This window comes from Sinohyriopsis cumingii, chromosome 15 (genome assembly GCF_028554795.1).
Source record: "Sinohyriopsis cumingii isolate HCF-2022 chromosome 15, ASM2855479v2, whole genome shotgun sequence".
NCBI lineage: Eukaryota > Metazoa > Mollusca > Bivalvia > Unionida > Unionidae > Sinohyriopsis > Sinohyriopsis cumingii.
Genome location: NC_142975.1, coordinates 5,233,206 through 5,255,295, shown reverse-complemented (window position 1 = coordinate 5,255,295; position 22,090 = coordinate 5,233,206). Strand labels below are relative to the sequence as shown.

General features: G+C 34.8%; 1 protein-coding gene across 2 annotated transcripts in view; it reads left to right on the top strand.

The window, feature by feature from the left end:
- The window catches only part of LOC149781204 (solute carrier family 2, facilitated glucose transporter member 1-like), a 110,180-nt gene extending 91,204 nt beyond the window's left edge, over positions 1-18,976 (top strand). For both annotated transcript variants that reach the window (XM_089935265.1, XM_089935264.1), the window contains 8 exons: positions 1,318-1,458; positions 2,784-2,921; positions 5,656-5,843; positions 6,400-6,510; positions 8,146-8,265; positions 11,469-11,544; positions 11,880-12,007; positions 14,486-18,976. In XM_089935265.1, coding sequence (XP_089791391.1) covers positions 1,318-1,458; positions 2,784-2,921; positions 5,656-5,843; positions 6,400-6,510; positions 8,146-8,265; positions 11,469-11,544; positions 11,880-12,007; positions 14,486-14,680 — 1,097 coding nt within the window. In that variant the 3' untranslated portion in view covers positions 14,681-18,976. The remainder of the gene's footprint in view (positions 1-1,317; positions 1,459-2,783; positions 2,922-5,655; positions 5,844-6,399; positions 6,511-8,145; positions 8,266-11,468; positions 11,545-11,879; positions 12,008-14,485) is intronic.
- Positions 18,977-22,090: the final 3,114 nt, after the last annotated feature.

Genomic DNA, 22,090 nt, shown 5'->3' with positions numbered 1-22,090 from the left:
AGCCACCAAGTGCTGTAGCAGGGCCAGTGAAAAGCTATCAGCCACCTACTGTAGTAGCAGGGGCTGTGAATAACCATTAGACTCCAACTGTTGTAGATGCGGCATTGAATTAATATTAGCTATTAACAGCTCGGTGGTAGTTAATTGACTGTAGCACGAGGCATTGAATAGCTATCAGCCACCAGCTGCTGTAGCAGGGTCAGTGAATTGCCATTACCCACCAACTACTGTGGCAGGGTCAGTGAATTGCCATTACCCACCAATTACTGTAGCAGGAGTATTCAATTGTTGTTAGATCATTAAACAACTGTTATAGAAGCATAATCGTTCTGTTGGCCACCAACTGTTATGGCATCAGCAGTGAATTGCTGTTAGATCTTTGAACAAGTAAGCAGTGGTAGTGAATTGCTATTGGATCTTTGACCATCTATGGTAGCATCAGCAGTGAATTGCTACTGGATCTTTGAGCAATTAAGCATTGACAGTGAATTGCTATTGGATCTCTGACTAAATCCAATAGCAGCCACAGTGAATTGATATTGGATCTTTGACTAACTCTGATAGCAGTGGTAGTGAATTGCTATTGGGTTTTTGACCAACCAAGTAATGGCAGGAAATTGCTGTTGGATATTTGGCTAACTCTGATAGCAGCCACAGTGAATTGTTATTGGATCTTTGACTAACTGTGATAGCAGTGGTAGTGAATTGCTATTGGGTTTTTGACCAATTAAGAAGTGGCAGTAAATTCTATTGGATCTTTGACTAACTCTGATAGCAGCCATGGGGAATTTCTGTTGGACCTTTAAAAGATTCAGATAAATGATAGTTATATTTTTTTAAAACTGAAAATTGGTATAGTTTTAAAAATCTTGACAAGCAACTTCTTTACCCAAATCGTTTTGGTACAACTTACCTTTAGCATACAAAATTGTCATTAAAGATTTACATACATTTTCTGAAATGGTTTATCCCGATTTTACATTTCTTAACTATGCTGGTCATACTTTTACTGTATTGGAATTGTATTTTGTTCCAGATCTTTGTGAAAGTGGAGAAAATATAAAACAGTAACATATCAATGCAATGTAACTCTGCAATATAACTGTGCAATGTAACTATGATGGCAGTAACATATACTAGCAACATAACGGTGATGACAATTAATAGCAAATCATAACAGTATAATTTAATGACAGTAACAAATCCAAGCAATATAACTACCATAGTACATAAAACATTTCATGTTAGACACTGACTTGTGTACATACTGTTTTAGATCTTGCCAATAACTTTGTCGAGTTTTCTCTTACCTTGCAGGTATAAACATCAGCTTGGCCTCACTTTATCTGGCAGAGATTTCCCCAAAGAAAATCCGTGGAGCTGTAGGGACATTCCATCAGCTGTTTATCACCATTGGAATCCTTTGGTCCATGATCCTAGGTCTCCCTGGTTTCTCAGGTAACAAAAGTAACGTTATGCCTTACCTGTAGAGCTTGTAAAAAATGTCAGGCATTGCAGATCCAGTTAAGCATCTGTGTTTATTTCTACATTGTAGACCCAGATTTGCCAGTGATGTTTATATTTATTCTTTATACACTCTGATCTGCCTGAGAGATCTGTTTATTTTTACATTGTATAGTCAAATGTACCCGAGTAATCCATGTTGACTTCTGTTGTGCTTTGGGCTTGATGACAAATAATATTCTAGTGTGGCATTTAGATTTAGGGCCAAAAAATATTTAACACAAATAGATTGGTAATGTTTATTTCAAAGATTTTCAAATCATAATTCAGATGTGTCTGTTATTTATATTTATGACAAAATAAAAAGTACATGTAACAATTACATTGCTGATTGTTATGACAGCAACATGTACAAATTTATCTGTGTGGGAGATACAATTTACATATTAAATCATCATCGAAAATGTTGCCAAAGTTGAATGTCATGCCCTCAAATTGATGTCATTTTTTCTTTAGACTAACATGTTGTTTATATGTCTGTATCAAGGTATGGTACTATCATGTTGTAGTACTGTTCATAAGAACCATAATAGTGATCTGTGTTATACTGGTATGCAGTGATCTGTGTTATACCAGTATGCATTAATCTGTTATATTGGTATGCAGTGATCTGGGTTATACAGGTATGTATTAATCTGTTATATTAGTATGCAGTGATCTTTGTTATACCAATATGCAGTTATGCATGTTATACCAGTATGTAGTAATCTGTCTTATAACAGCATGTGTGGAAGAATTACAGTGAGGGCTGTTCTAACAAGGGTGTGTCATAATAGTAAATACAAGCACATAAAATGTATTTGATACTTTGAAATCATGATATTAATGACTGTCATTATCCAAACACTTAGGTGAAGTAATCCACTAGTAATCAGATTCTGATCAAAATCAGGGTCAACTTGTCTCCATGATGATGGAGATGTTCTTGATTTGAATCAGATTGTTAACAATAATAAAATCAAGTTTATAAAATTTAATAGTATCCATAATTTTGCCAGCATTATGAAGGTCAGTGGTATACTGAGGGGTGTTGTAGTGAGGGACCAGTATTTCAAACAGTTGACAATAGTGACCCATTGTTTGATGCTCAGGTAGATGATTGTGTAGCTTTTCACTCTAATGTGAACTGCTGACACTGTGTGATAATAGATCTGACCCTATGCCTTGGTACATTTAGAAATATGGTTACTTTTTTTAATTGTTAAAGTGCACTAATTCATGAATACACTTATTATATGGTAAAATATTTGTTTTTATAGGGTCTAAGAATATGTGGCCCTTCCTCTTTGCCTTCAATGCCATTCCTGCATTTGTGTGTCTCGTGGTCTTCCCCTTCTGTCCAGAGAGCCCCAGGTACCTGCTAATCAAGAAAAATGATGAAGATGGGGCAACAAAAGGTGAGATTAATGGTTTCAATGGCTCCACATATGTTACTATATGCAAGAACTCAAGCCCTCTATTTGATATTGATATAAGATTTAAAAAAGTAAATTATACATTGCTTCTATTCTCTTCCAGAGATTTAAAGAAATCATTTTTTTCATTAGAGACTTATGTCTAAATTTTACAGCTCAATAAAATAATGTAATGAGCAAAACAAAACCTTGCAATAGTTTTATAATTTTCATACTGTGATAAAAAAATATCCCCATGCAAGCACACAATTTTTTTTCCAAGCTGGAATCACTGAGGAAAGTAATACGCTGTATTACTGCCTATAAGAAATTATCATAAGTTTTAGCTGTGCTGGTCGTAGACCAGAAGAGCTTGTCCAGCATGTGCCATTAGCACACATTGTCCATCATATGCCATTATCACACATTATCAATTATATGCCATTAACACACATTGTCTATCATATGCCATTAGCACACGTTGTCCATCATATGCCATTAGCACACGTCCATCACATGCCATTAGCACTCATTGTCCATCTTATGCCATTATCACACATCCATCATATGCCTTTAGCACACGTCCATCATATGCCATCAGCACACATTGTCCATCATATGCCATTAGCCCACGTCCATCATATGCCATTAGCACACATCTGTCATATGCCATTAGCACATGCCCATCATATGCCTTTAGCACACGTCCATCATGTCATAAGCACATGCCCATCATATGCCATTAGCACATGTTGTCCATCATATGTCATAAGCACACACCCATCATATGCCATTAGCACATGTTGTCCATCATATGCCATTAGCACACGTCCATCATGTCATAAGCACACGCCCATCATATGCCATTAGCACACATTGTCCATCATATGCCATTAGCACACGTCCATCATGTCATAAGCACACGCCCATCATATGCCATTAGCACACATTGTCCATCATATGCCATTAGCACACGTCCATCATATGTCATAAGCACACGCCCATCATATGCCATTAGCACACGTTACTCATCACTCCTGTAGCATCACCATGAAACTTTACACATGTAACACACATTTATTCTAAGGTGTAATTGGCCCTAAATTAAAACAATGTTATTCAGATATCCAGTATGGCTTCTGAAACAGTGGCAGCAATCACCATGGTAAAAGCAATAGGTTTGATTACTACTGAATGTGTATTGCGTGTTAAGTTGACCAGAAATTACAACTATTTTTAGCTGTCTGTTAAGTCAACCAGAAATTACAACTATTTTTAGCTGTACTGGTCATAGACCAGAAGATTTACCGGATGGCCTGCCCTGTTGTCCATTGTCCATGCATCCATTAACACAAGATTGATGGATTGCCATGAAACCGCTTCACCCCAATGTCTGGTTGGTCCAAAATGAAAATGGCGCTTGGAAGGTCATACCCTCATGATTTTTTATGTCTAGTTTGTCATACATGAAAATGGTGCCTTTCAGATATCTAGTATGGTCACCAGAGAGGCCATCTTGTAATTTTTTGTATTACTACTCTCTATGATTGGAAGCTCATATCAACTTTCACTGATGGACTTTTTGTGGTTTCCTGTTGGTCTTAAATGAAAATTATGCTATCGGACATGCTGTATACATGGCTGCCATCTTGAAAATCTGATTGCTACTGCTTCTGAATGGAAAGTCATATAGACATGAGTTTTCACCAGAAGACTTGTGGTGTCTGGTTTGTCCTAAATGAAAATAGTGCAGCTTGGACATACTGTATGGCCAGCTACCATCTTCAGACTTATGTTATCGCTATTCCTCCTGAACTGAGGGTCATATCAAAGTGACTCTTCACTAAAAAGACTTCTTATGATGTCCACTTGGTCCTGGATGAACGTGGTGCTGATCTTGCTCATTTTATTCTTTTACAATTGATGGTCATAATGTTGTTGTTGTTGTTGTTGGGTTTAGCGCCATTTTTCAGCACATGATAGGCTATGTATGGCGGCCAGTATTAATGGTGGAGGAAGAACCCTGGAAAACCCCGGGAAGAACCACCGACCCACGAGAAGCTACTGGCAAGCTTTCTCACATATCCACATTGGCCGAATCCTAGACTAGAACCCACGCAGACAGAGGTGAGATGGCAGTGATCCGTAACGGAGAGCGCTTTAGACCACTCAGCCACTCGGGGCCCCACGATGGTCATAATGAAATTGGGTTTTCAAAGAAAATGTTTGTTATATATAGTTGGTCCTAAATGCAAATGGTGCCAATGTTTTGTGCTAAGTATGGCTGCCATGATGTAGTATTGCCACTCCTCTTGAATGGATGGTTATTTTGGCATGGGGTTTTCAACATGTCATATTGGCATCGGGTTTTCACCATGTCATATTGGCAAGGGGTTTTCACCATAAGTCTTCTAATGATATCTAGTTTGTCCTACATGAGAATGGTGCAGATCTTGTATCCAAATATAGCATCTTCAGCAGCTCATTTTGAAAATCTTTTCACTCAAGGATACCAGAGATGGTTTGAACACTAAGAGTTAGAAAAGAAGAAATGGTCTTATCTTTATTTCTGGAATTCTTTTCAAACAGAGCATTAGTCCCATCAAGAGTCTCTTATTATGAAAGTATTTATTTTATCAACTTTGCTTCAAATCAGCAAATGTTTTTGCCTCAGGAAATCATTTTTCTTTGACTTTTGGTAGTGGAGTTGTAACTGTGTCAAAACATGTTTCTCTAGCCTTGAGACGTCTTCGTGGCCGTATTGATGTGGAGGAGGAAATAGAAGAAATGAGAACAGAGGCCAAAAAAGCCAGTAGCATCAAGCAGTTTACTCTGAAGGAGCTGTTGACAACACCGGAGCTAAAACTTCCAATCATAGTTGCGTGCCTGATGCAGGTGGCCCAGCAGTGGTCAGGAATCAATGCTGTGAGTTGATTTAATTGGCATAAAATTAAAGTCTGTTTAATTGAAATTCAGATTGAAAAGAACCAGGTATCACAATGGATTGAAAAGCTCAATGTAATTACCCCAATATGATGCCATTTTTCCTTAAAGCTGTTCATTGATAATTATCAACTTTTGTAAAACGAAGTTTTCGTTTGTAAAACAAGCCATGATATGTGTCAGTTGTAGTGCACTTTTCTAATGTAATTCAACACAAGGTGGCCCATCATGTACCAGTTGTAACCCACTGGGCTACCATAATTCAATACATGCTGTCTCAGAGCCAAGAATCAGTTAACTTATGACACAAAATCGTGACACTGGTAATGCTTAGTCTCGTTAATTAAACAATTTAAAAAGAAAATAATGTCCATTTCACCAGACCATCATATAAAGACAGTAGGATGTAAATGATCCATATTAGAACTTCTAATATGATTAAAGTATGTGAATAAACATGAAAAGAAACTGTTCACATTTATTGTCAGTTTTATATTTTTATGAATCAAATGTTCTCATCAATAATTTTATTTTACAGGTCATGTCCTACTCGACATTCATCTTTCAGCAGGCAAAAATTGAAGACAGTGCCATCCCATACGTCATTGTCGGACAAGGTGCCATCAATGTCATTGCCACAATTGTAGCTGTGAGTAGCTTAACTCAACAGAAGTATTAAAACTTATTGGAGACATGTCTTAAGTTCTTTAATTTCTTTATATTTTCTGTGAAAGCAGAAGAAAAAGAAATGGACTGAATCCTTAAAATGTGGGGTTTTTGTTTGTGATATATTTATAACTTTGGGCACGTATGTGAAGAAATCTTTGACTATAACTGTTAGTGACAGGTGAAAAAGTGGAAATGGCCCTTAAGCAGGAGAATTTACATTGGAAAATCAAAGTTTGTTGATGATGGGTATTCATGGGACCATAACTGGTCTGGAATGCTGGAAATACAACTCGTTCAAGGTTTGATGATAATGGTACATGATCACTGGTTGAAATGCATTGTTCCTTAGTAAAGTTATGCTGTGAAATGCTAGGAGGTTGGGAAATCAGGGGTCATAACTCCAGGAAAGGGTGTGAAATGCTGGAAATCAAACTGTCTTATAAGTATAATGCTGCATGCCAGATTTGGTTGAAATTTTAAAAAAAATTAAACAAAAGTTGTGCTGTTGAAACAAAAGAAAGGAGGAAGGTCAGTCAGGGGCCTTAACTCACCTAAATGATATGGTTAAATGATGAAAAAGGATTAATTCAAAACATCTTCAATATGAAGTTGCATGCCTAATTTGGTTGCAGTCCAACAAAGTTTAATAAAGCTTTGATGTGGAACTCATAGTCGGATGCCAGGCAATCAGGGAGATAATGCCTGTAAATGATACTGTGGATTGCCGGAAATTGAATTCATTCAAAGTTGTATCAATCTGAAGCCATATACCAAGTTTTGTTGAAATTCAAAAATCTTTGATGTCATCTTGCAGAATCCAATATCAGGAGGAGGGGCAATCAGGGGACATAACCCTTTTAAGGGAGACTGAAGCCCCCAAAAGACACTTGCAAATTTTTCAGACGATATTGATATGAAATTGCATCAGAATATGTTCACTGGTTCTTGAGCTGTGCTTGCTACAAGCAACACCCCATGTAAGGATACAAAGTTAATTGCTAAGGGCCATAACTATATTCAAAATGGAATTGAGAAAACAAAACCCATAATAGATGCATCTAGTTTTATGAGATAGCTTCCATGTTGAATTGCATCTAATTTAAATTACATATTAAATGGTTCCTGAATGATGCTGGTTACAATAATGGAAAAACATAAAAGGACTGTAATTCCATAAAAATTTTAATGTCATTCAGTTATTTGTAAGGGTCGCTTGGCTGAGATTGTTGCAAGAAGTGTGAATGAACAGATGGATGGACAGAAAGTGTGATTACTACAGGGTCCCTGTATCTCAATGTGAGGGCCCTAATAAAATTGCCAGTGTGTGAAATGCAATGTAGTTGGCATAGAGTGTTTCTGAGACAAATAGATGTTTTCATTTTAATACAGTAATGCGATGCTAATAGCATTATTTACAAATTGTCTCTTGGCAAAATTGTTATGTATGGCCAAATGTTTTCTTATAAACACATAAAGAGAAAACTGTGCCAACATTAGATGGATTGAGCATGTACCATATTACACTGCATATATTTAGAGTTTTACAAAAAGCAAAGATATAATGTCATTTTCTGTAGACAGAAATATGAATATATATGTTTCTCTTCACTTATAGATTCCTCTGATGGAGAAAGCTGGCAGAAGAGCTCTTTTGTTGGGGCCAATGGGTTTGATGGTGGGATCATTTGTTGTCCTCACAATTTTTCTGAACCTCCTGAACAATACTGGCATGGCAGTAAGTACACATATTTCCTTTACACATGGACCTTATTGTCTTGCCTGTAATAGCCACTTTAAAATACATAACTTGTTAGAATGTCGTGTGATCAAAGGTATCGATTCTGTTTTGAAAGATTATACATATAATTTGTATGTAAGATGTATTCTGTAGAATCCTTATGTAGCTTCAGTATAAAATGTTTTCCTTCTCAGTAATAATTTTAATTGAATCTTGTCTATTCACCTTGTTATCCCTGAAATTACGATGGAGACAGAAACGAGTTCCATTAGTCAGTTTATCCATGCATCACATTTCTGTTCCCTGAACATAACTCCAAAACCATTTAAGATATCTGTATGAGCTTGATACACATATTGGTCTAGATGTGCCTTTTGTTATTCCTAATTTTTCAGTTGAAATATTTTCAGAGTCTTTTGACCATTTGTTTCTCCATCCATCCATTCACTGTGAACACAATTGGTTTATGGGGCAGAACTCCATAACTGTTTATGATATCTTTATGAAATTTAGTGTGTATATATATATATATATATATATATATATATATATATATATATATATATATATATTAGACTATGGTGTAGATTTGACTTTTGCTATTCTCAATTCTTCAGCTTCAATACTTTTTGTTTTTGTCAGTTGATCAGTCACCCATCTATTACATTTTTTTTCTGGACATAACTCCAAAACCATTTAAAATACAGGGAAACCCTACATTAGCACAGTGGTTGATGTGCACAAGCCATTGTCATTCTATGTATCACAGACCATCATTGTGCTATGTACCACAAGTCATCATTGTGCTATGTACCACAATCCATCATTGTGCTATGTACTACAAGCCATCATTGAATACAACAGACCATGTTCCTGCTACCATATTTACTGAACATGTTGGGACACAACCATTTAAATTTTAAAGTAATTTTTTGTGCACTGTGTGTCCTAGGACATATGTTTGTTTTTGAGTCATAAGTTTTGGGACATCTGTTCAATTATAATATTGATACCTAGGTGGTAAAATGATTAATAATTGTAGGATTTAAAAATGAAATCATTCAAAACTTGCATCTCTAGTTTATAGGGAATGGATAACATAGTTCAGTGGTAAACAAATTGTTTTATGTTTGATCATACCATTAATGGTAAACAAATTGTTTTATGATTGATCATACCATTAATGGTAAACAAATTGTTTTATGATTGATCATACCATTAATGGTAAACAAATTGTTTTATGATTGATCATACCATTAATGGTAAACAAATTGTTTTATGATTTATCATACCATTAGTGGTAAACAAATTGTTTTATGATTTATCATACCATTAGTGGTAAACTAATTGCTTTATGATTGACAATACCACTAAGCCACTTGGGTCCGATGGTTTTCATTTTTTTGGTGTTTTTATAAATCATTGCCACATAATTATAACAACCTTTTGCTGTGAGATTGATTTGGAAGATTAGCAGTTACATAAATTAATTGATTTATAAATTTATTTGAGAATCTTGTAGAAACCACCACATTGTTTGATGCTTGGTTGTGTATGCCTGATGAATGAGCAAACATCTGCCAGCTGTTGTTTGAGCAATATTTGTGTTCATAATGTAAACTTAATGGCTTTATTGTTCATGGGTCAATAATAATAAGATTTATACCTATCAGCTTTCTAAATTGCTGATGTCTTTCATAAATAAGCTAAGATCAGTGTACAGTGATTGACTATTGAAAAAACTGAAATGAAATCATCTTTATTGATATAAAGAATGGCACTGTGACAAGACTGTGGTTCTACAAGAACACATCTTGATAAAATCTTGTATCAAACTTTAGTCTAATATAGTACTAAAACTGTGTATTACTTCACTAAATTGGTGAAATTATTATAAAATTTCTGAAGCCATTCCATGCATATGTTATATTTGATTCAAGTTATAACGAAGCATACAATTGTGGGGTTTCACTGTACCTCTATGAACCCTAATATACCAATTAGACTAATGGTACAGGTGTGCCCTTTGCTATTCACAGTTCTTCAGTTTAAATATTGTTAATGTCTTTGTCTGTTTGTCCATCCATTCTTTCATTTCTGGGGCCAAGCTCTGTAACTCTTTGTAGATATCTGATATATTATGCACTTATTAGACTGATGATGTACATGTACCTGTGGAAGTTTTTCAAATTTCGATATTTTTAATATTTTCATTCATAGATCAGTGCATCCATCCATCATTCACACTTTATTCTGATAGCAAAACTTCAGAATCATTTGAGATATCTTGGTGAAACTTTATACATCTATCAGACTAGTTATCTTGAAGTACATTTTGCTATTAGGAATTTTTAATTTTCAATATATTTTTTGGTCCATTAGTCTGTCCAGCCTTCCACATATTATTCACACTTTGATTTTCTGGAGTTGGGCTCCAAAAACCATTCCATGAATCTCAATGACAGTATTATAACTATGTGGCTTCCACGACATCTGTTTTAAAAAAGTGGTTGTCAGTATTCCCCTGAATGGATGATCATTATTGATGTCCATTTTGCCCTAAATGAAAATGGCTTCAAGCTGACAGCCAATACTGGTATCACAAGTGCTAATGTGAACATCTTGTTATTGCTGAAGAATATCAGAGATGGTTTCAACACTGGACTGTTTAATGAAGAAATGGTCTTATCTTGAATTCCTGGAAATTCTTTTCTTCGATTAGAGTAACAGCCCCTTCAAGGAGTTCTCAAAAATAAATAAAATCTTGTTGTGGGGGTGAAATTAACCTAGAAAATATACTACACTAATGGTCGTTAAATGCTTTACTTTGCAAGTCAGCCTACTATCACACACCAAGTTTATTTTCTTTGCTAGATACACTGTTTTAAAACAGATATTCATTGGGATCTTAAAGTTTTTATTACCTTTTTTAACTTAGGCCATTGCTACTGCCAACAGAGGCTTTGGGGACACCAATCAAAATTTATGAACATATTTTTAGTTTTTTTTCTGAAAAAAAATGTTCGCCTAGGTGTGTGCACAGGGTCATGATTTTTAGGGAACATAGGATTCAGATTCCGCTATGATTATTTGCAATGATAGAAATTATGATGATGACAGATATAATGACAGTGATTGAAATAATGACAATAATAGAAATAAATGGTCAGATATGAATACATGCTTTACTTTTCTTGCAGGACAGTCACAGTGCTTTTGCCATCGTCTGCATAATTGCCATGCTTTCTTACATAATCGGATTTGCTCTTGGACTTGGTGAGTTCACCTATGTCTCTATACTTGTAAGCTAGAGGAATATTTAGGTTATGTCTAAACAAGGCAAATAGATGGCATTTAAATTAGCTCTTGTTTGAGTAAATTCCTGCCATGGATACAGAAACCACATATTTTGCTGTCCTTATTTACTAGTCCTTATTTACCTGTGTTTACTACTTTTTAACCATTCTAAATAATAATAATAATAATAATAATAATAATAATAATGTTCATGATGGTGATAATGCATGTTACATAATAAACAGTTACCTTGCTCCCCTTTGTATGAATATGAAAAATGTTTATGTTTAAACAATTTTCAATTTTCATGGCAGGTCCAATTCCTTTCATCGTGGTATCTGAGATTTTCCGACAAGAACCTCGTGCTGCTGCCATGAGCTTCTCCCTTGCCTTCAACTGGGTCTGCAACTTTATTCTTGTGCTGACTTTCAGGTTTATTCAGGTCAGTCTGTTTGGGGATTTTGTGAAATTCTTGCACTGTAAGTTTGTTGCAAATCCTATAACATAAAATTGACCATTTTATTTTAGTTCATCTTTTAAAACAATGAGTTGAATTGTTTGTTTTTATCTCATTTTGATGGTTGATTGATAAATGTGTTGGCTGAGGGTAAACAGGAACAAAATACTGTAATATCACAAAAGCCATGTCACCTAGATTTTGGCCATATGCATGTGTATATGCGTGTGTGTGTGTGTGTTTTTCTTTTTTACTTTCTCTGTAGATTATATTTATTATCCCTAGATTATCTGATAACCAGAAATGTTTAATTGTAAGGTGATCCTGGGATGGTTCCCCGACCCAGTGGTCAACCTATTACGGGGTTAATAAAAAAAAAAAACAAAAAAAAAAAAAAAAAAAAAACATAAAATTGACCATTTTATTTTAATTCATCTTTTAAAACAATGAGTTGAATTGTTTGTTTTTATCTCATTTTGATGGTTCATTGGTGAATGTGTTGGCTCCTGCCTATTATGCTGTCCATTCTACAATCTTTCAGCACTAACTTCCATCATAATTACAAAGTCCAGATTTTTGGGAGAAATGTCATGCAAACTATTTTAAATATGTTCACCATAAGCATACATGCCAACCATTATGCTTTTGGCGTAATCAGTATGCTTTTTTCACTAAATTACACCTTGCGTGTAAATGTATATTGATTATGTGGTTTCAGTATATCGCCCTTGAAAAAAATCAATAATTTGTTTTCCCATTTTTATTTACATTCCATTAATCACACAGACTCTGTTTTAGAAAGAATGGCTTTTGCTTAGCTACAACATTAGAGTATGCTTGTATGTAGGGTTGCATGCACTTTCCCAACAGTATTATGTTCTATTTATAGCAGCAGTCCTATTTCCAAGAAACATGTTGGTTTCTACTTTCAAAAATTTTGACCTTGGATTCTATTTATAGCAGCTGTATGGCTTAGTTAGGAGAGAACAAGACTGGTTTTCTAATTTGTAATCTTTGCTTGCAGATTCTTTTTTTAAATTTGTATTTGGTACAGAACTAGTCAGTAGGTATTTGGCACCAAAAGCCAAGTCAGGTTTATTCTAGTTGATGCACGTGTTGGAGCAAAAGTGTTTTTAAAACAATTTCATAGATGAATTAGAAAAAGATGAAAAACCATTTCAAAGATAAATACATAAATTACTTAATACAATGTTCCATTCTAGGGCAGCTTCACACCTATTGCAGGCTGTGTGGAAAGGATTTTAATATTATTCATGGTGGTAAATTTTATATGGAACAACACTTGAAATTTAAAAAAGACTTGAATTTTATTTACTGAATTCTTATTATAACATGGACTATCCCTAGCGGTAGAAAACTGAGTTGGCCCTTTGTTCAAATGGATGTGTCCTGGTTACAAAATTGCAGAAAATATGCATGTGCAAGAACAAAATCATCTAATATTGTTTAGTGTTTAGCTGAAGATACTTCACTTAAAATTGCACACTCAATGCAGATCGGGTCATTTAGTAAGTGCAACAGACAGTAGTAGTGATGACTAAACGTCATACTCTGTGTAAGAGACTTTGACAACGAAAAGGCAAAGTCAGATTTGCTTGATAATGCTTTGAATAAACTTGATATTAGTTGTTAGAAGTGTATGGAGTTTTCAACTGATAATGCACGAGTTATGACTGGAATTCATAGAAAAGTTGCATTCTCTGTTTTGAAAATTGTCTGCATCAGTATACCTAACCGGTTGTCCACGTCATTTAATACACTATGCTGCAGGAAAGGCTGCCATTAAATTAGAAGGAGAATTCTTGAAGTATCAAGTTAGCATTCTACCTGACAATGTACTTCATAAGGACAGAGTTGAAAAATGGCACCTTATTTCCTAGCTAAAATAAGTGGAACTTTTAGATTTCCTCTTTTTTGTCAGGTTATGAAAGGAATATTGGTTCTTGACCATTCTAATGCTGACTGTGAGAGATTGATCAGTATTGTTAACAAAAATAAAACTGAATTCAGATCCAGGCTCAGTAACCTAGCATTTAGTGCTCTACTGGTGTGCAAAACATTCATAGTGTCAGCTTTTACAAAGTGTTTTGAAATGCAACACATGAAAATGTTGCTTTGTAATGCTAAAAGTGCTACAATGAAAACTTTAAGCAGTAATTGATGTTAAAAGACCAGAGGGGTAAATAAATAGATTTGTACATATGCTCACTGAATTTTTATCATGTTATGTGTCGATTACTCTTTATCTGCTTGGTTTACTCTTTTTATACATTTGGATTACAATTTTTCCTTGACAGGGGTTAGCATGTATGTGTAAGCCATGATAAGTAAAATTATGGATACACCATCAAATAAATGTTACAGTACATAAGCTGTGAAAATCCTTGAAATTTAGCCTGACATAATTTTAAAATTTCAAGTAATTTTTCTTTCTTTTTACAGAAAGGAATTGGAGCATACACTTATCTGATTTTCATTGTCATCCTGGTTGCTTCCATTCTCTTCATCTTCTTCTTCCTGCCAGAGACGAAAAATCGTAGTTTTGATGAGATTGCAAGTTCTATTGGCTTTCGCCACAAGAAAAAATGGCAGCCTGATGAAACTGAATTACAACCCATGGACAACCGGAAAGTTTGATGAATACCGAATTTAGCAAATATAAAACTTATGAAACTTTAAGTACTGTGAGGTCTGTTAATAGACATGCTTTGTTTAAATTCTGAATTTTTAATGGGAGTCATTTTATGTTAATGCATTTAGACTGTATCTTTGTTAACATTTATCACATCAATCGGAGTTGAACTATTACTTTCACCTTGGTTTTTAAAAAAATGTGTTAAAGGTTTTGGTTTTTAGACAACCAACGTTAGTGAAGAATATTGTGATTTTTAGGATGAATGGATTAGCTTTTTATCTGATGCACTAATACCTACATGTCATTTTGCTGTCGGGGTAATACAGCATGACGGCACAGTCAGTGCATATCTTTATTGTCTCATTTTGTTTGCATTTAAAGTACATGTCACAGTATTCATGCCCAAAATTTTAATAGATATTTTCTAAAAATTATTATATTTTTCGGTAAAAACCAAATAATCAAACTTTTTAATAGCATTCTTTATGGTTCCCAGAACTTCATTCTGAGTCATTTATATTAAATGAAACAATGTTGTGTGTTAACCAGAAAATTTCAGTGATCATTGATTACTCATTAATAGTGATGTTTTAGACAAATTTAAAGGTCATAAATATTGATATCAGCACATTTATTGAAAAACTATGTAAAGTTTTGAGTCATGGATAGCATTTTGGGGCATTAAACAGTCACATGTGACACAAATTTCACTTAATGACTATGATTCCTTTGCTTTGTCTCCCTCTCAGTCATTAAGGAAATGAAATTATTATAAGGATAAGAAGGGGCAGTTTCAGAATACAAGTACCTTTATTTTAGGAGATGGAAAATATATCAAGGCCAGAAAGAATCAAATATAAAAAATGTCAAGAGTAAGTAACGCATTATTCTTTGATCACACTACGGATATATAGTACCATTCAAAATGTTTAGGTAATTTATTACTGTTACTGGGGCCCCGAGTGGCCGAGTGGTCTAAAGCGCTCTTCGTTACGGATCACTGCCATCTCACCTCTGTCTGCGGCGGTTCGAGTCTAAGATTCAGCCAATGTGGGTATGTGAGAAAGCTTGCCAGCAGCTTCTCGTGGGTCGGTGGTTCTTTCCGGGGTTTTCTCTGGTTCTTCCTCCACCATTAATACTGGCCACCATGTATAGCCTATCATGTGCTGCAAAATGGCGTTAAAACCCCACAACAACAACAACAACAACAATTACTGTTACTGTGCCAGTTTATATAAGTATTTCATATGGTATCCAATACATCTTCCTAGTAAACTGCACATATATGATCTGTGTGATATAAGTATACTTCAGATAGATTACATTTGGTCAAACAACAAGTGTGAGAAAGTGACATGCTTTACAGAGACTATTGATGATCCAGTCTAACAAGTCAGAGAAAGCGACATGTTTTAGAGAGCGTACTGATTGTCTAGTCTAACAGGCTTATATAAGAAATGTTATTGCAATGTTTACCTCATGTTGTTATTTTTCTGTTTTTGTTGATGCGTGTAACAGTAACTTAATAATTATGGAAAGTGTTGATTTTAAAGTTTTTAACTTCGATATTGAGAAACTTTATACACAAAGATCACAGCGTACAATCGTATTTGGTGCTTGTCAATTATTGTCAGTACAGTTAAATTTTTACATAGATTGAAACTTGTCTGATCAAAGATTCAAACAAGTTTTGATTGGTTTTATTTAAAACCTTCTACACTATCAGAAAAGCCTACAATTTGTCTGTCATTTTTTATTCTCGCTGTAAGCAAACTTGTCTAAACAAGTTTAAGGGCACCTTGTTAGTGATAATAATTTCTTATAATTTCTTACATCATGCATCATTTGTAAAATGCAGTTGTTGTCATGGCACTATATTTATTATACAAGTATAACCTGTTGATGGAATTTGAATTTCACTGAGTTAGAGTACAGTATTCAGAAACACTTTTGACATCTTGATATACATTAAACATTTTAAGGGAAAAGTAATAATTTATCAAAAAAAGATGGAAAATGTCTGTCATGGTGCATTTTATTTTCTGGTTTTTAAAGTGCTTTGAGCAGTATGTAATTGTTGGTGTTTGTCGCTTTTTATGTGACAGTATTTTCAAATAGCTATTTAGATAAATTTCTTGTTCTTTATCATGCATGCAAAATAATCAGATGTGTATATAGAGAATGTAAGATCTAGTGGTTATTATCATCTGACAGTCTGTTTTCAGACACCTTACTTTGATCTGATTAATTATACCTGTTTCAGGTGATCTCTAAGGTTCTAAGCCATAAATAAGGTATGGCAGTAATAGTCATTGATGAGGGTTGGTGGTGGTTTTGGGAGTTTGCACAACACCATTTGGGTTTTCATTTTAACATATATTTGAGGTAGCTCAATAGCCAAGGTTTGTCTGGATTGAAATGAAAGTTTGGTTAATTGGACTAGTTTTACATGTTATAGATTATTAGTATAAGAGTTACTTTGATTAGAGTAAAATAGCCTTGGTTTTGCACTTAAATATATCAAATTAAATGATTCATTTTCAGTTTTTTAAAAAATATCTAAATTTCAGTAAAAATAACTACAATTAACTTTTCAAAGAAAGATGGTTATATTGTTTATTATTTTCATGCAATCTTCACATATGAAACTTGTATTTACAAGTCTTTTTAAAATTGTAATTGTCTAACTTCAGTTAATGATCTCATGCAATATATTGTTTGGGTTTCTCATTTGGAAAAAGGTCCAAATACTTTCTAGGAATTCAAATTATTTTTGTAAAGTACATGTAGTCACCTATTTTTTTATTGATGGAAATGAGCCATTGTTACAGAAATAACCTGTTACTGCTTTAAAGGGAAATCACTTTTCCAAGAGTTAAATTGTTGTTTGCTAGAGTAGCCTAATTCTGAAAGACTTTGTAGTATCCTGATGCATCTCATTTTAAATGTGACGAGTTTAGTCAGGTCTTACTTACATAGCCATAGTAGCATGTATTTTATAGACATTTACTCTGTGTTAATATGTGGAGTGTTTTGTATAGGTGTTCAGTTCATCGCATATCAAACTTATGACATGAAGCATGCTATACAATGCACAGGTTTTTCCGAGTCTCTTAATTTAAAATGACATTTTGTACATTTTCTTCCATCCAGGAAAGAATTTAAGATTAAGTCTATTTTAACACATCAGCTACCTCTGAGAGAAAATTGCAACTATAAATCTGTTGTTTTGAGGGGTTTAATGGCCTTTTAACACACGACTGTCTATGTCCTGTTTAGGAAATGGGAGCCAAGGACCTTTCTCAAAGGCAGACAAAGGCAGCTAACCTGCAAACCTTAGATTACAAGTTTTATGAGCCAAAGTTTAGAAAAAAATTCTCAGACAAGAAGCATGTGGTGATCATGTACATGTATTTTCCTGTTGAGGGCATCACCCTCCAAAAACACCGCTGCTATTAAACTTTTCAGAATGCTTAGTTACTACCACAACCAGTACACAATTACATCATTGTAAGTAATTTTATTTCAGCACCAAATGCTAAGGGGGTATCAGGTGGCCAAGTGGTCTAAGACCTTCTCCTTTACAGATAACTGACGTTTCACCTCTGTCTGCACGTGTTCGAGTCTCAGGCTCAGCCAATGTGGGTATTTGAGAAAGCTTGCCAGTAAATTCATGGGGGTTGGTGGTTTTTCTCATAGTCTTCCATGGATCTTCCTCCACCAGATAACAAAGCCACCATGTATAACTGATCATGTGCTGAAAAATGGCATTAAACCCACAACAACAACTTCAATCAAATGCTGCAGTCTTTTCTAATGTGCATATCGGTGTCAGTAAATTAGTTTAAAGTATTTCTGCAAGAAAAGAATCAAACTGACACTATGTTTTTACAATGCAGTGTATGTTTGAGTAACAGTCAAAAGCAATTCAAGTATTAAATGTTACTTGATATTGTACCATGCGCTCTTCTCAAAATTGATATACTTTTGTTTGAATATTGTTACTATTTTAGCCTTGTGCTTTTGTTTGAAAAGTGTGTTACTGTTTGAGCTTTGTGCCTTTGTTTGATCATAGGTGTGTCATGTATGACTGTTATATGTATGAATGTTGTGTTCACATAAAATGGAATTTTTTCAGTGTATGTTGGATTGGAATGTTGAATAGTAGCCTATTAAAAACCATAGAAGTAGAGACTAAACTAAGACATTGTTTTAGTGTTTGGAACATGCATATTCATTGTATATATTTATATCATACATATTTATAGTGTGTAAATGGAATAAAATCTGGTAATTCATTAGTTTTGCGTTACTTTGATCCAATTCCCAATAATAACTGAGAATGAAAACACATTTAGTTACAATTAATTTAGCTTCAAGTTGGAATAGCTCTGTTGGTTATTTAATCTTCAAACAATTTTTAGTATAGAGTTGTGATCTCTGACATGACAGCAGTGGTTTAGTTGATGTGAAGATTTGTAGAAAAGAAAAATGTGCAATGAATTCGATTTACACCTAAAGCAGTGTGTGTGTGTGTGTGATTTTAAAAAAAAATTTAGCTCTAAACTTTTTTCAGTTATATTGCTATGATGACTGCAGTGTGGCAGTTTATAGTGAGGTCTAGAACTAGCATAGAGCACAATGTCCCACCCAGTTACATTATCCTGACACCAGGCTGACCAGTCCCACCCAGTTACATTATCCTGACACCAGGCTGACCAGTCCTAACACTGTTTAATGCTGAGCACCAAGCAAGGAAGCTGCTAGTACCATTTTTATGTCTTAAATCTAATGCAGGTATTACAAGTCCGTGTTCAAGGAAGTTACAGTGTCTTACTATACCCATGGTACATAAAAGGGCAGATATTCCAAAAATGATTTTAAAAAATCTGATTAACTGTTTTAAAATGGAAATGAAAAAACCTGTGAAATCCCACAGCAATTGCATTCATAATCCTTCACTGGACTGACCAATGGGTCGTAATGGCCTGGACTTTTAATCAAAGTATGCAGTCAACTGCTATGGTGGTCTAGTGGTTAGAGCGTCTGCCTCGGAAGTGGGAGGTCATCAATTCGATCCCCAGCCAAGTCATACTAAAGACTTACAAAAATGTTACTAACAGCTGCCTCGCTAGATGCTCAGCATTAAAAGGTTTGTGTTAGGACTGGTCGGCCTGGTGTCAGGATAATGTGACTGGTGGGACATTATGCTACATGTCTGCGGCATGATGCCCCAGTGCTAGACATCACTATAAACTGCAACACTGCAGACATTGTAGCAATATGACTGATTTTTTTTTAAAGCTACGTTAAAAATCCTAATCACACACACACAAAGTATGCAGTCCTTAACTTAAATTGCTGTGTAGAAACCATTAATTGTTAAAGCTACATTAAAAATCCTAATCACACACACACAAAGTATACAGTCCTTAACTTACCATGACCCCGATCGTTAGACCCCAGCATTCAAAGCTTTTCATATAATCTTTAAATTTGATCAAGGAACTTGCATAGAAACAAAAGTTATTCAGCAAACAAAACAATATTTTAACTTCGTACATCATTTAGAACTAAAAATATTACGTAAATATGGAGTTGATTCTTTGGGGCTGGGTGGGGTGTAAAAATAATGACAGTTATTAAAGCTTACCTGTCGCTATTGTTGAGCTTACCCCTTCTACAATGAACCTTTGTCAATGCTGGATGCATCATTCAGCTGTTCTACAAGTTCTTAGAACATACCTTGAACAATGAAGGACATAAGGCAGAGAAGGCTTCTGATAGTGACAACATACCTGGTATATTCCCAAGCAGCTTTGGGGAGGAGGGAATCATTTAGACAAAAAAAGGTGTGTTTTGAGGTCCCAAGGTGTGGTCATTAAGGGTGATGAAAAAGCAAGGTTGTTCAATGGAGAATAAGCTAACTTTACATATAAGCTTATATAAAATGATTGGACATGGAAATCTGAATAAAGTAGGCAGACTAAGCATTGCCAAATATCATCACTATACAAATCTGTGCAAACACTCAAATAATCACAACAACACTTACATTAAATAAAAACATACAAGAAGTTTCTGTTTGTATAATACATTTGATGGCATAATATAGGTGTAATTAAAGGCAGTCTTTGCTATTCTCAATAGTTCTATAGGTAGTCTGAATGTAATGCAAGTGTCATTAATTTGCATCACTGCACTAAGACTGGATTGTACAGGTGTTCAAACTTCTCTAAGCAAATCCTGATAAGAGCCAAGTTGCTCTTGACCATAATGTAAGCATTTTCAGACTTGATCTGATGCAGTCTGATAATTTGAGATATGCTAGTTTTTCTAGAAAAAATGAATATTTGGGACTGACCATTTCATTGCGAGAAGGGGGCATAATATTTCCAAGTTTAATTGGGGCTTTGCAGGTAATATTGCCTCTGTCCATAACAGGTGTTAACACTTATCAACAAAAATCAACTGTGCAAACATCAGCATGTGGTGATTACTGTCTTTCAATCAATCTATTTTATGGCTAAAATCATCCTGAAAAGCATAGGTACCATAATAGTACTTTACCAATACTGAAGAGAAGCAATTTGAATGTTAAATTCGGCATATTGAAGATGTTACATACAGGTGGTGCTCCTATTTTGACGGATGTACACGTAGGAATGATGCATGTCAATATGTTGTTTGCATTAGTTGCAAAGAATTAAAAGCCATTGAATCCTCATGGTTACTGTGCTGAACAAAGTAAAATTCTGTCAGCCAGGAGTTCTGAGATTTACTTTTGCTGGACCTTGCTTGATTTGCTGATAGCTTATTGCTTCCTGAATTTCCCTTAAAAAAAATCACACTTGAACTTCAGACAACTTTGCATTGTACCAATGTTCCAGTTTTGTTTTGTTCAGAAGTACCAGGGATCTTAACAGAGACTGATTTGGAAAGGATCTTAACATGCGACTTTTTTGGAAGGGATCCTAACATGCGACTGATTTGGAAGGGATCCTAACATAGACTCATCTGGAACGGATCTTAACATGCAACTTATTTGAAAGGGCTCCTAACATAGACTGATTTGGAAGGGATCCTAACATAGACTGATTTGGAAGGGATCCTAACAGACTGATTTGGAAGGGATCTTAATAGAGACTGATTTGGAAGGGATCTTAATAGAGACTGATTTGGAAGGGATCCTAACATAGACTGATATTGAAGGGATCCTAACATAGACTGATTCAGAAGGGATCCTAACATATACTGATCTGGAAGGGATCTTAACATGCGACTTACTTGAAAGGGATCCTAACATAGACTGATTTGGAAGGGATCCTAACAGACTGTTTTGGAAGGGATCTTAATAGAGACTGATTTGGAAGGGATCTTAACAAAGACTGATTTGGAAGGGATCCTAACAC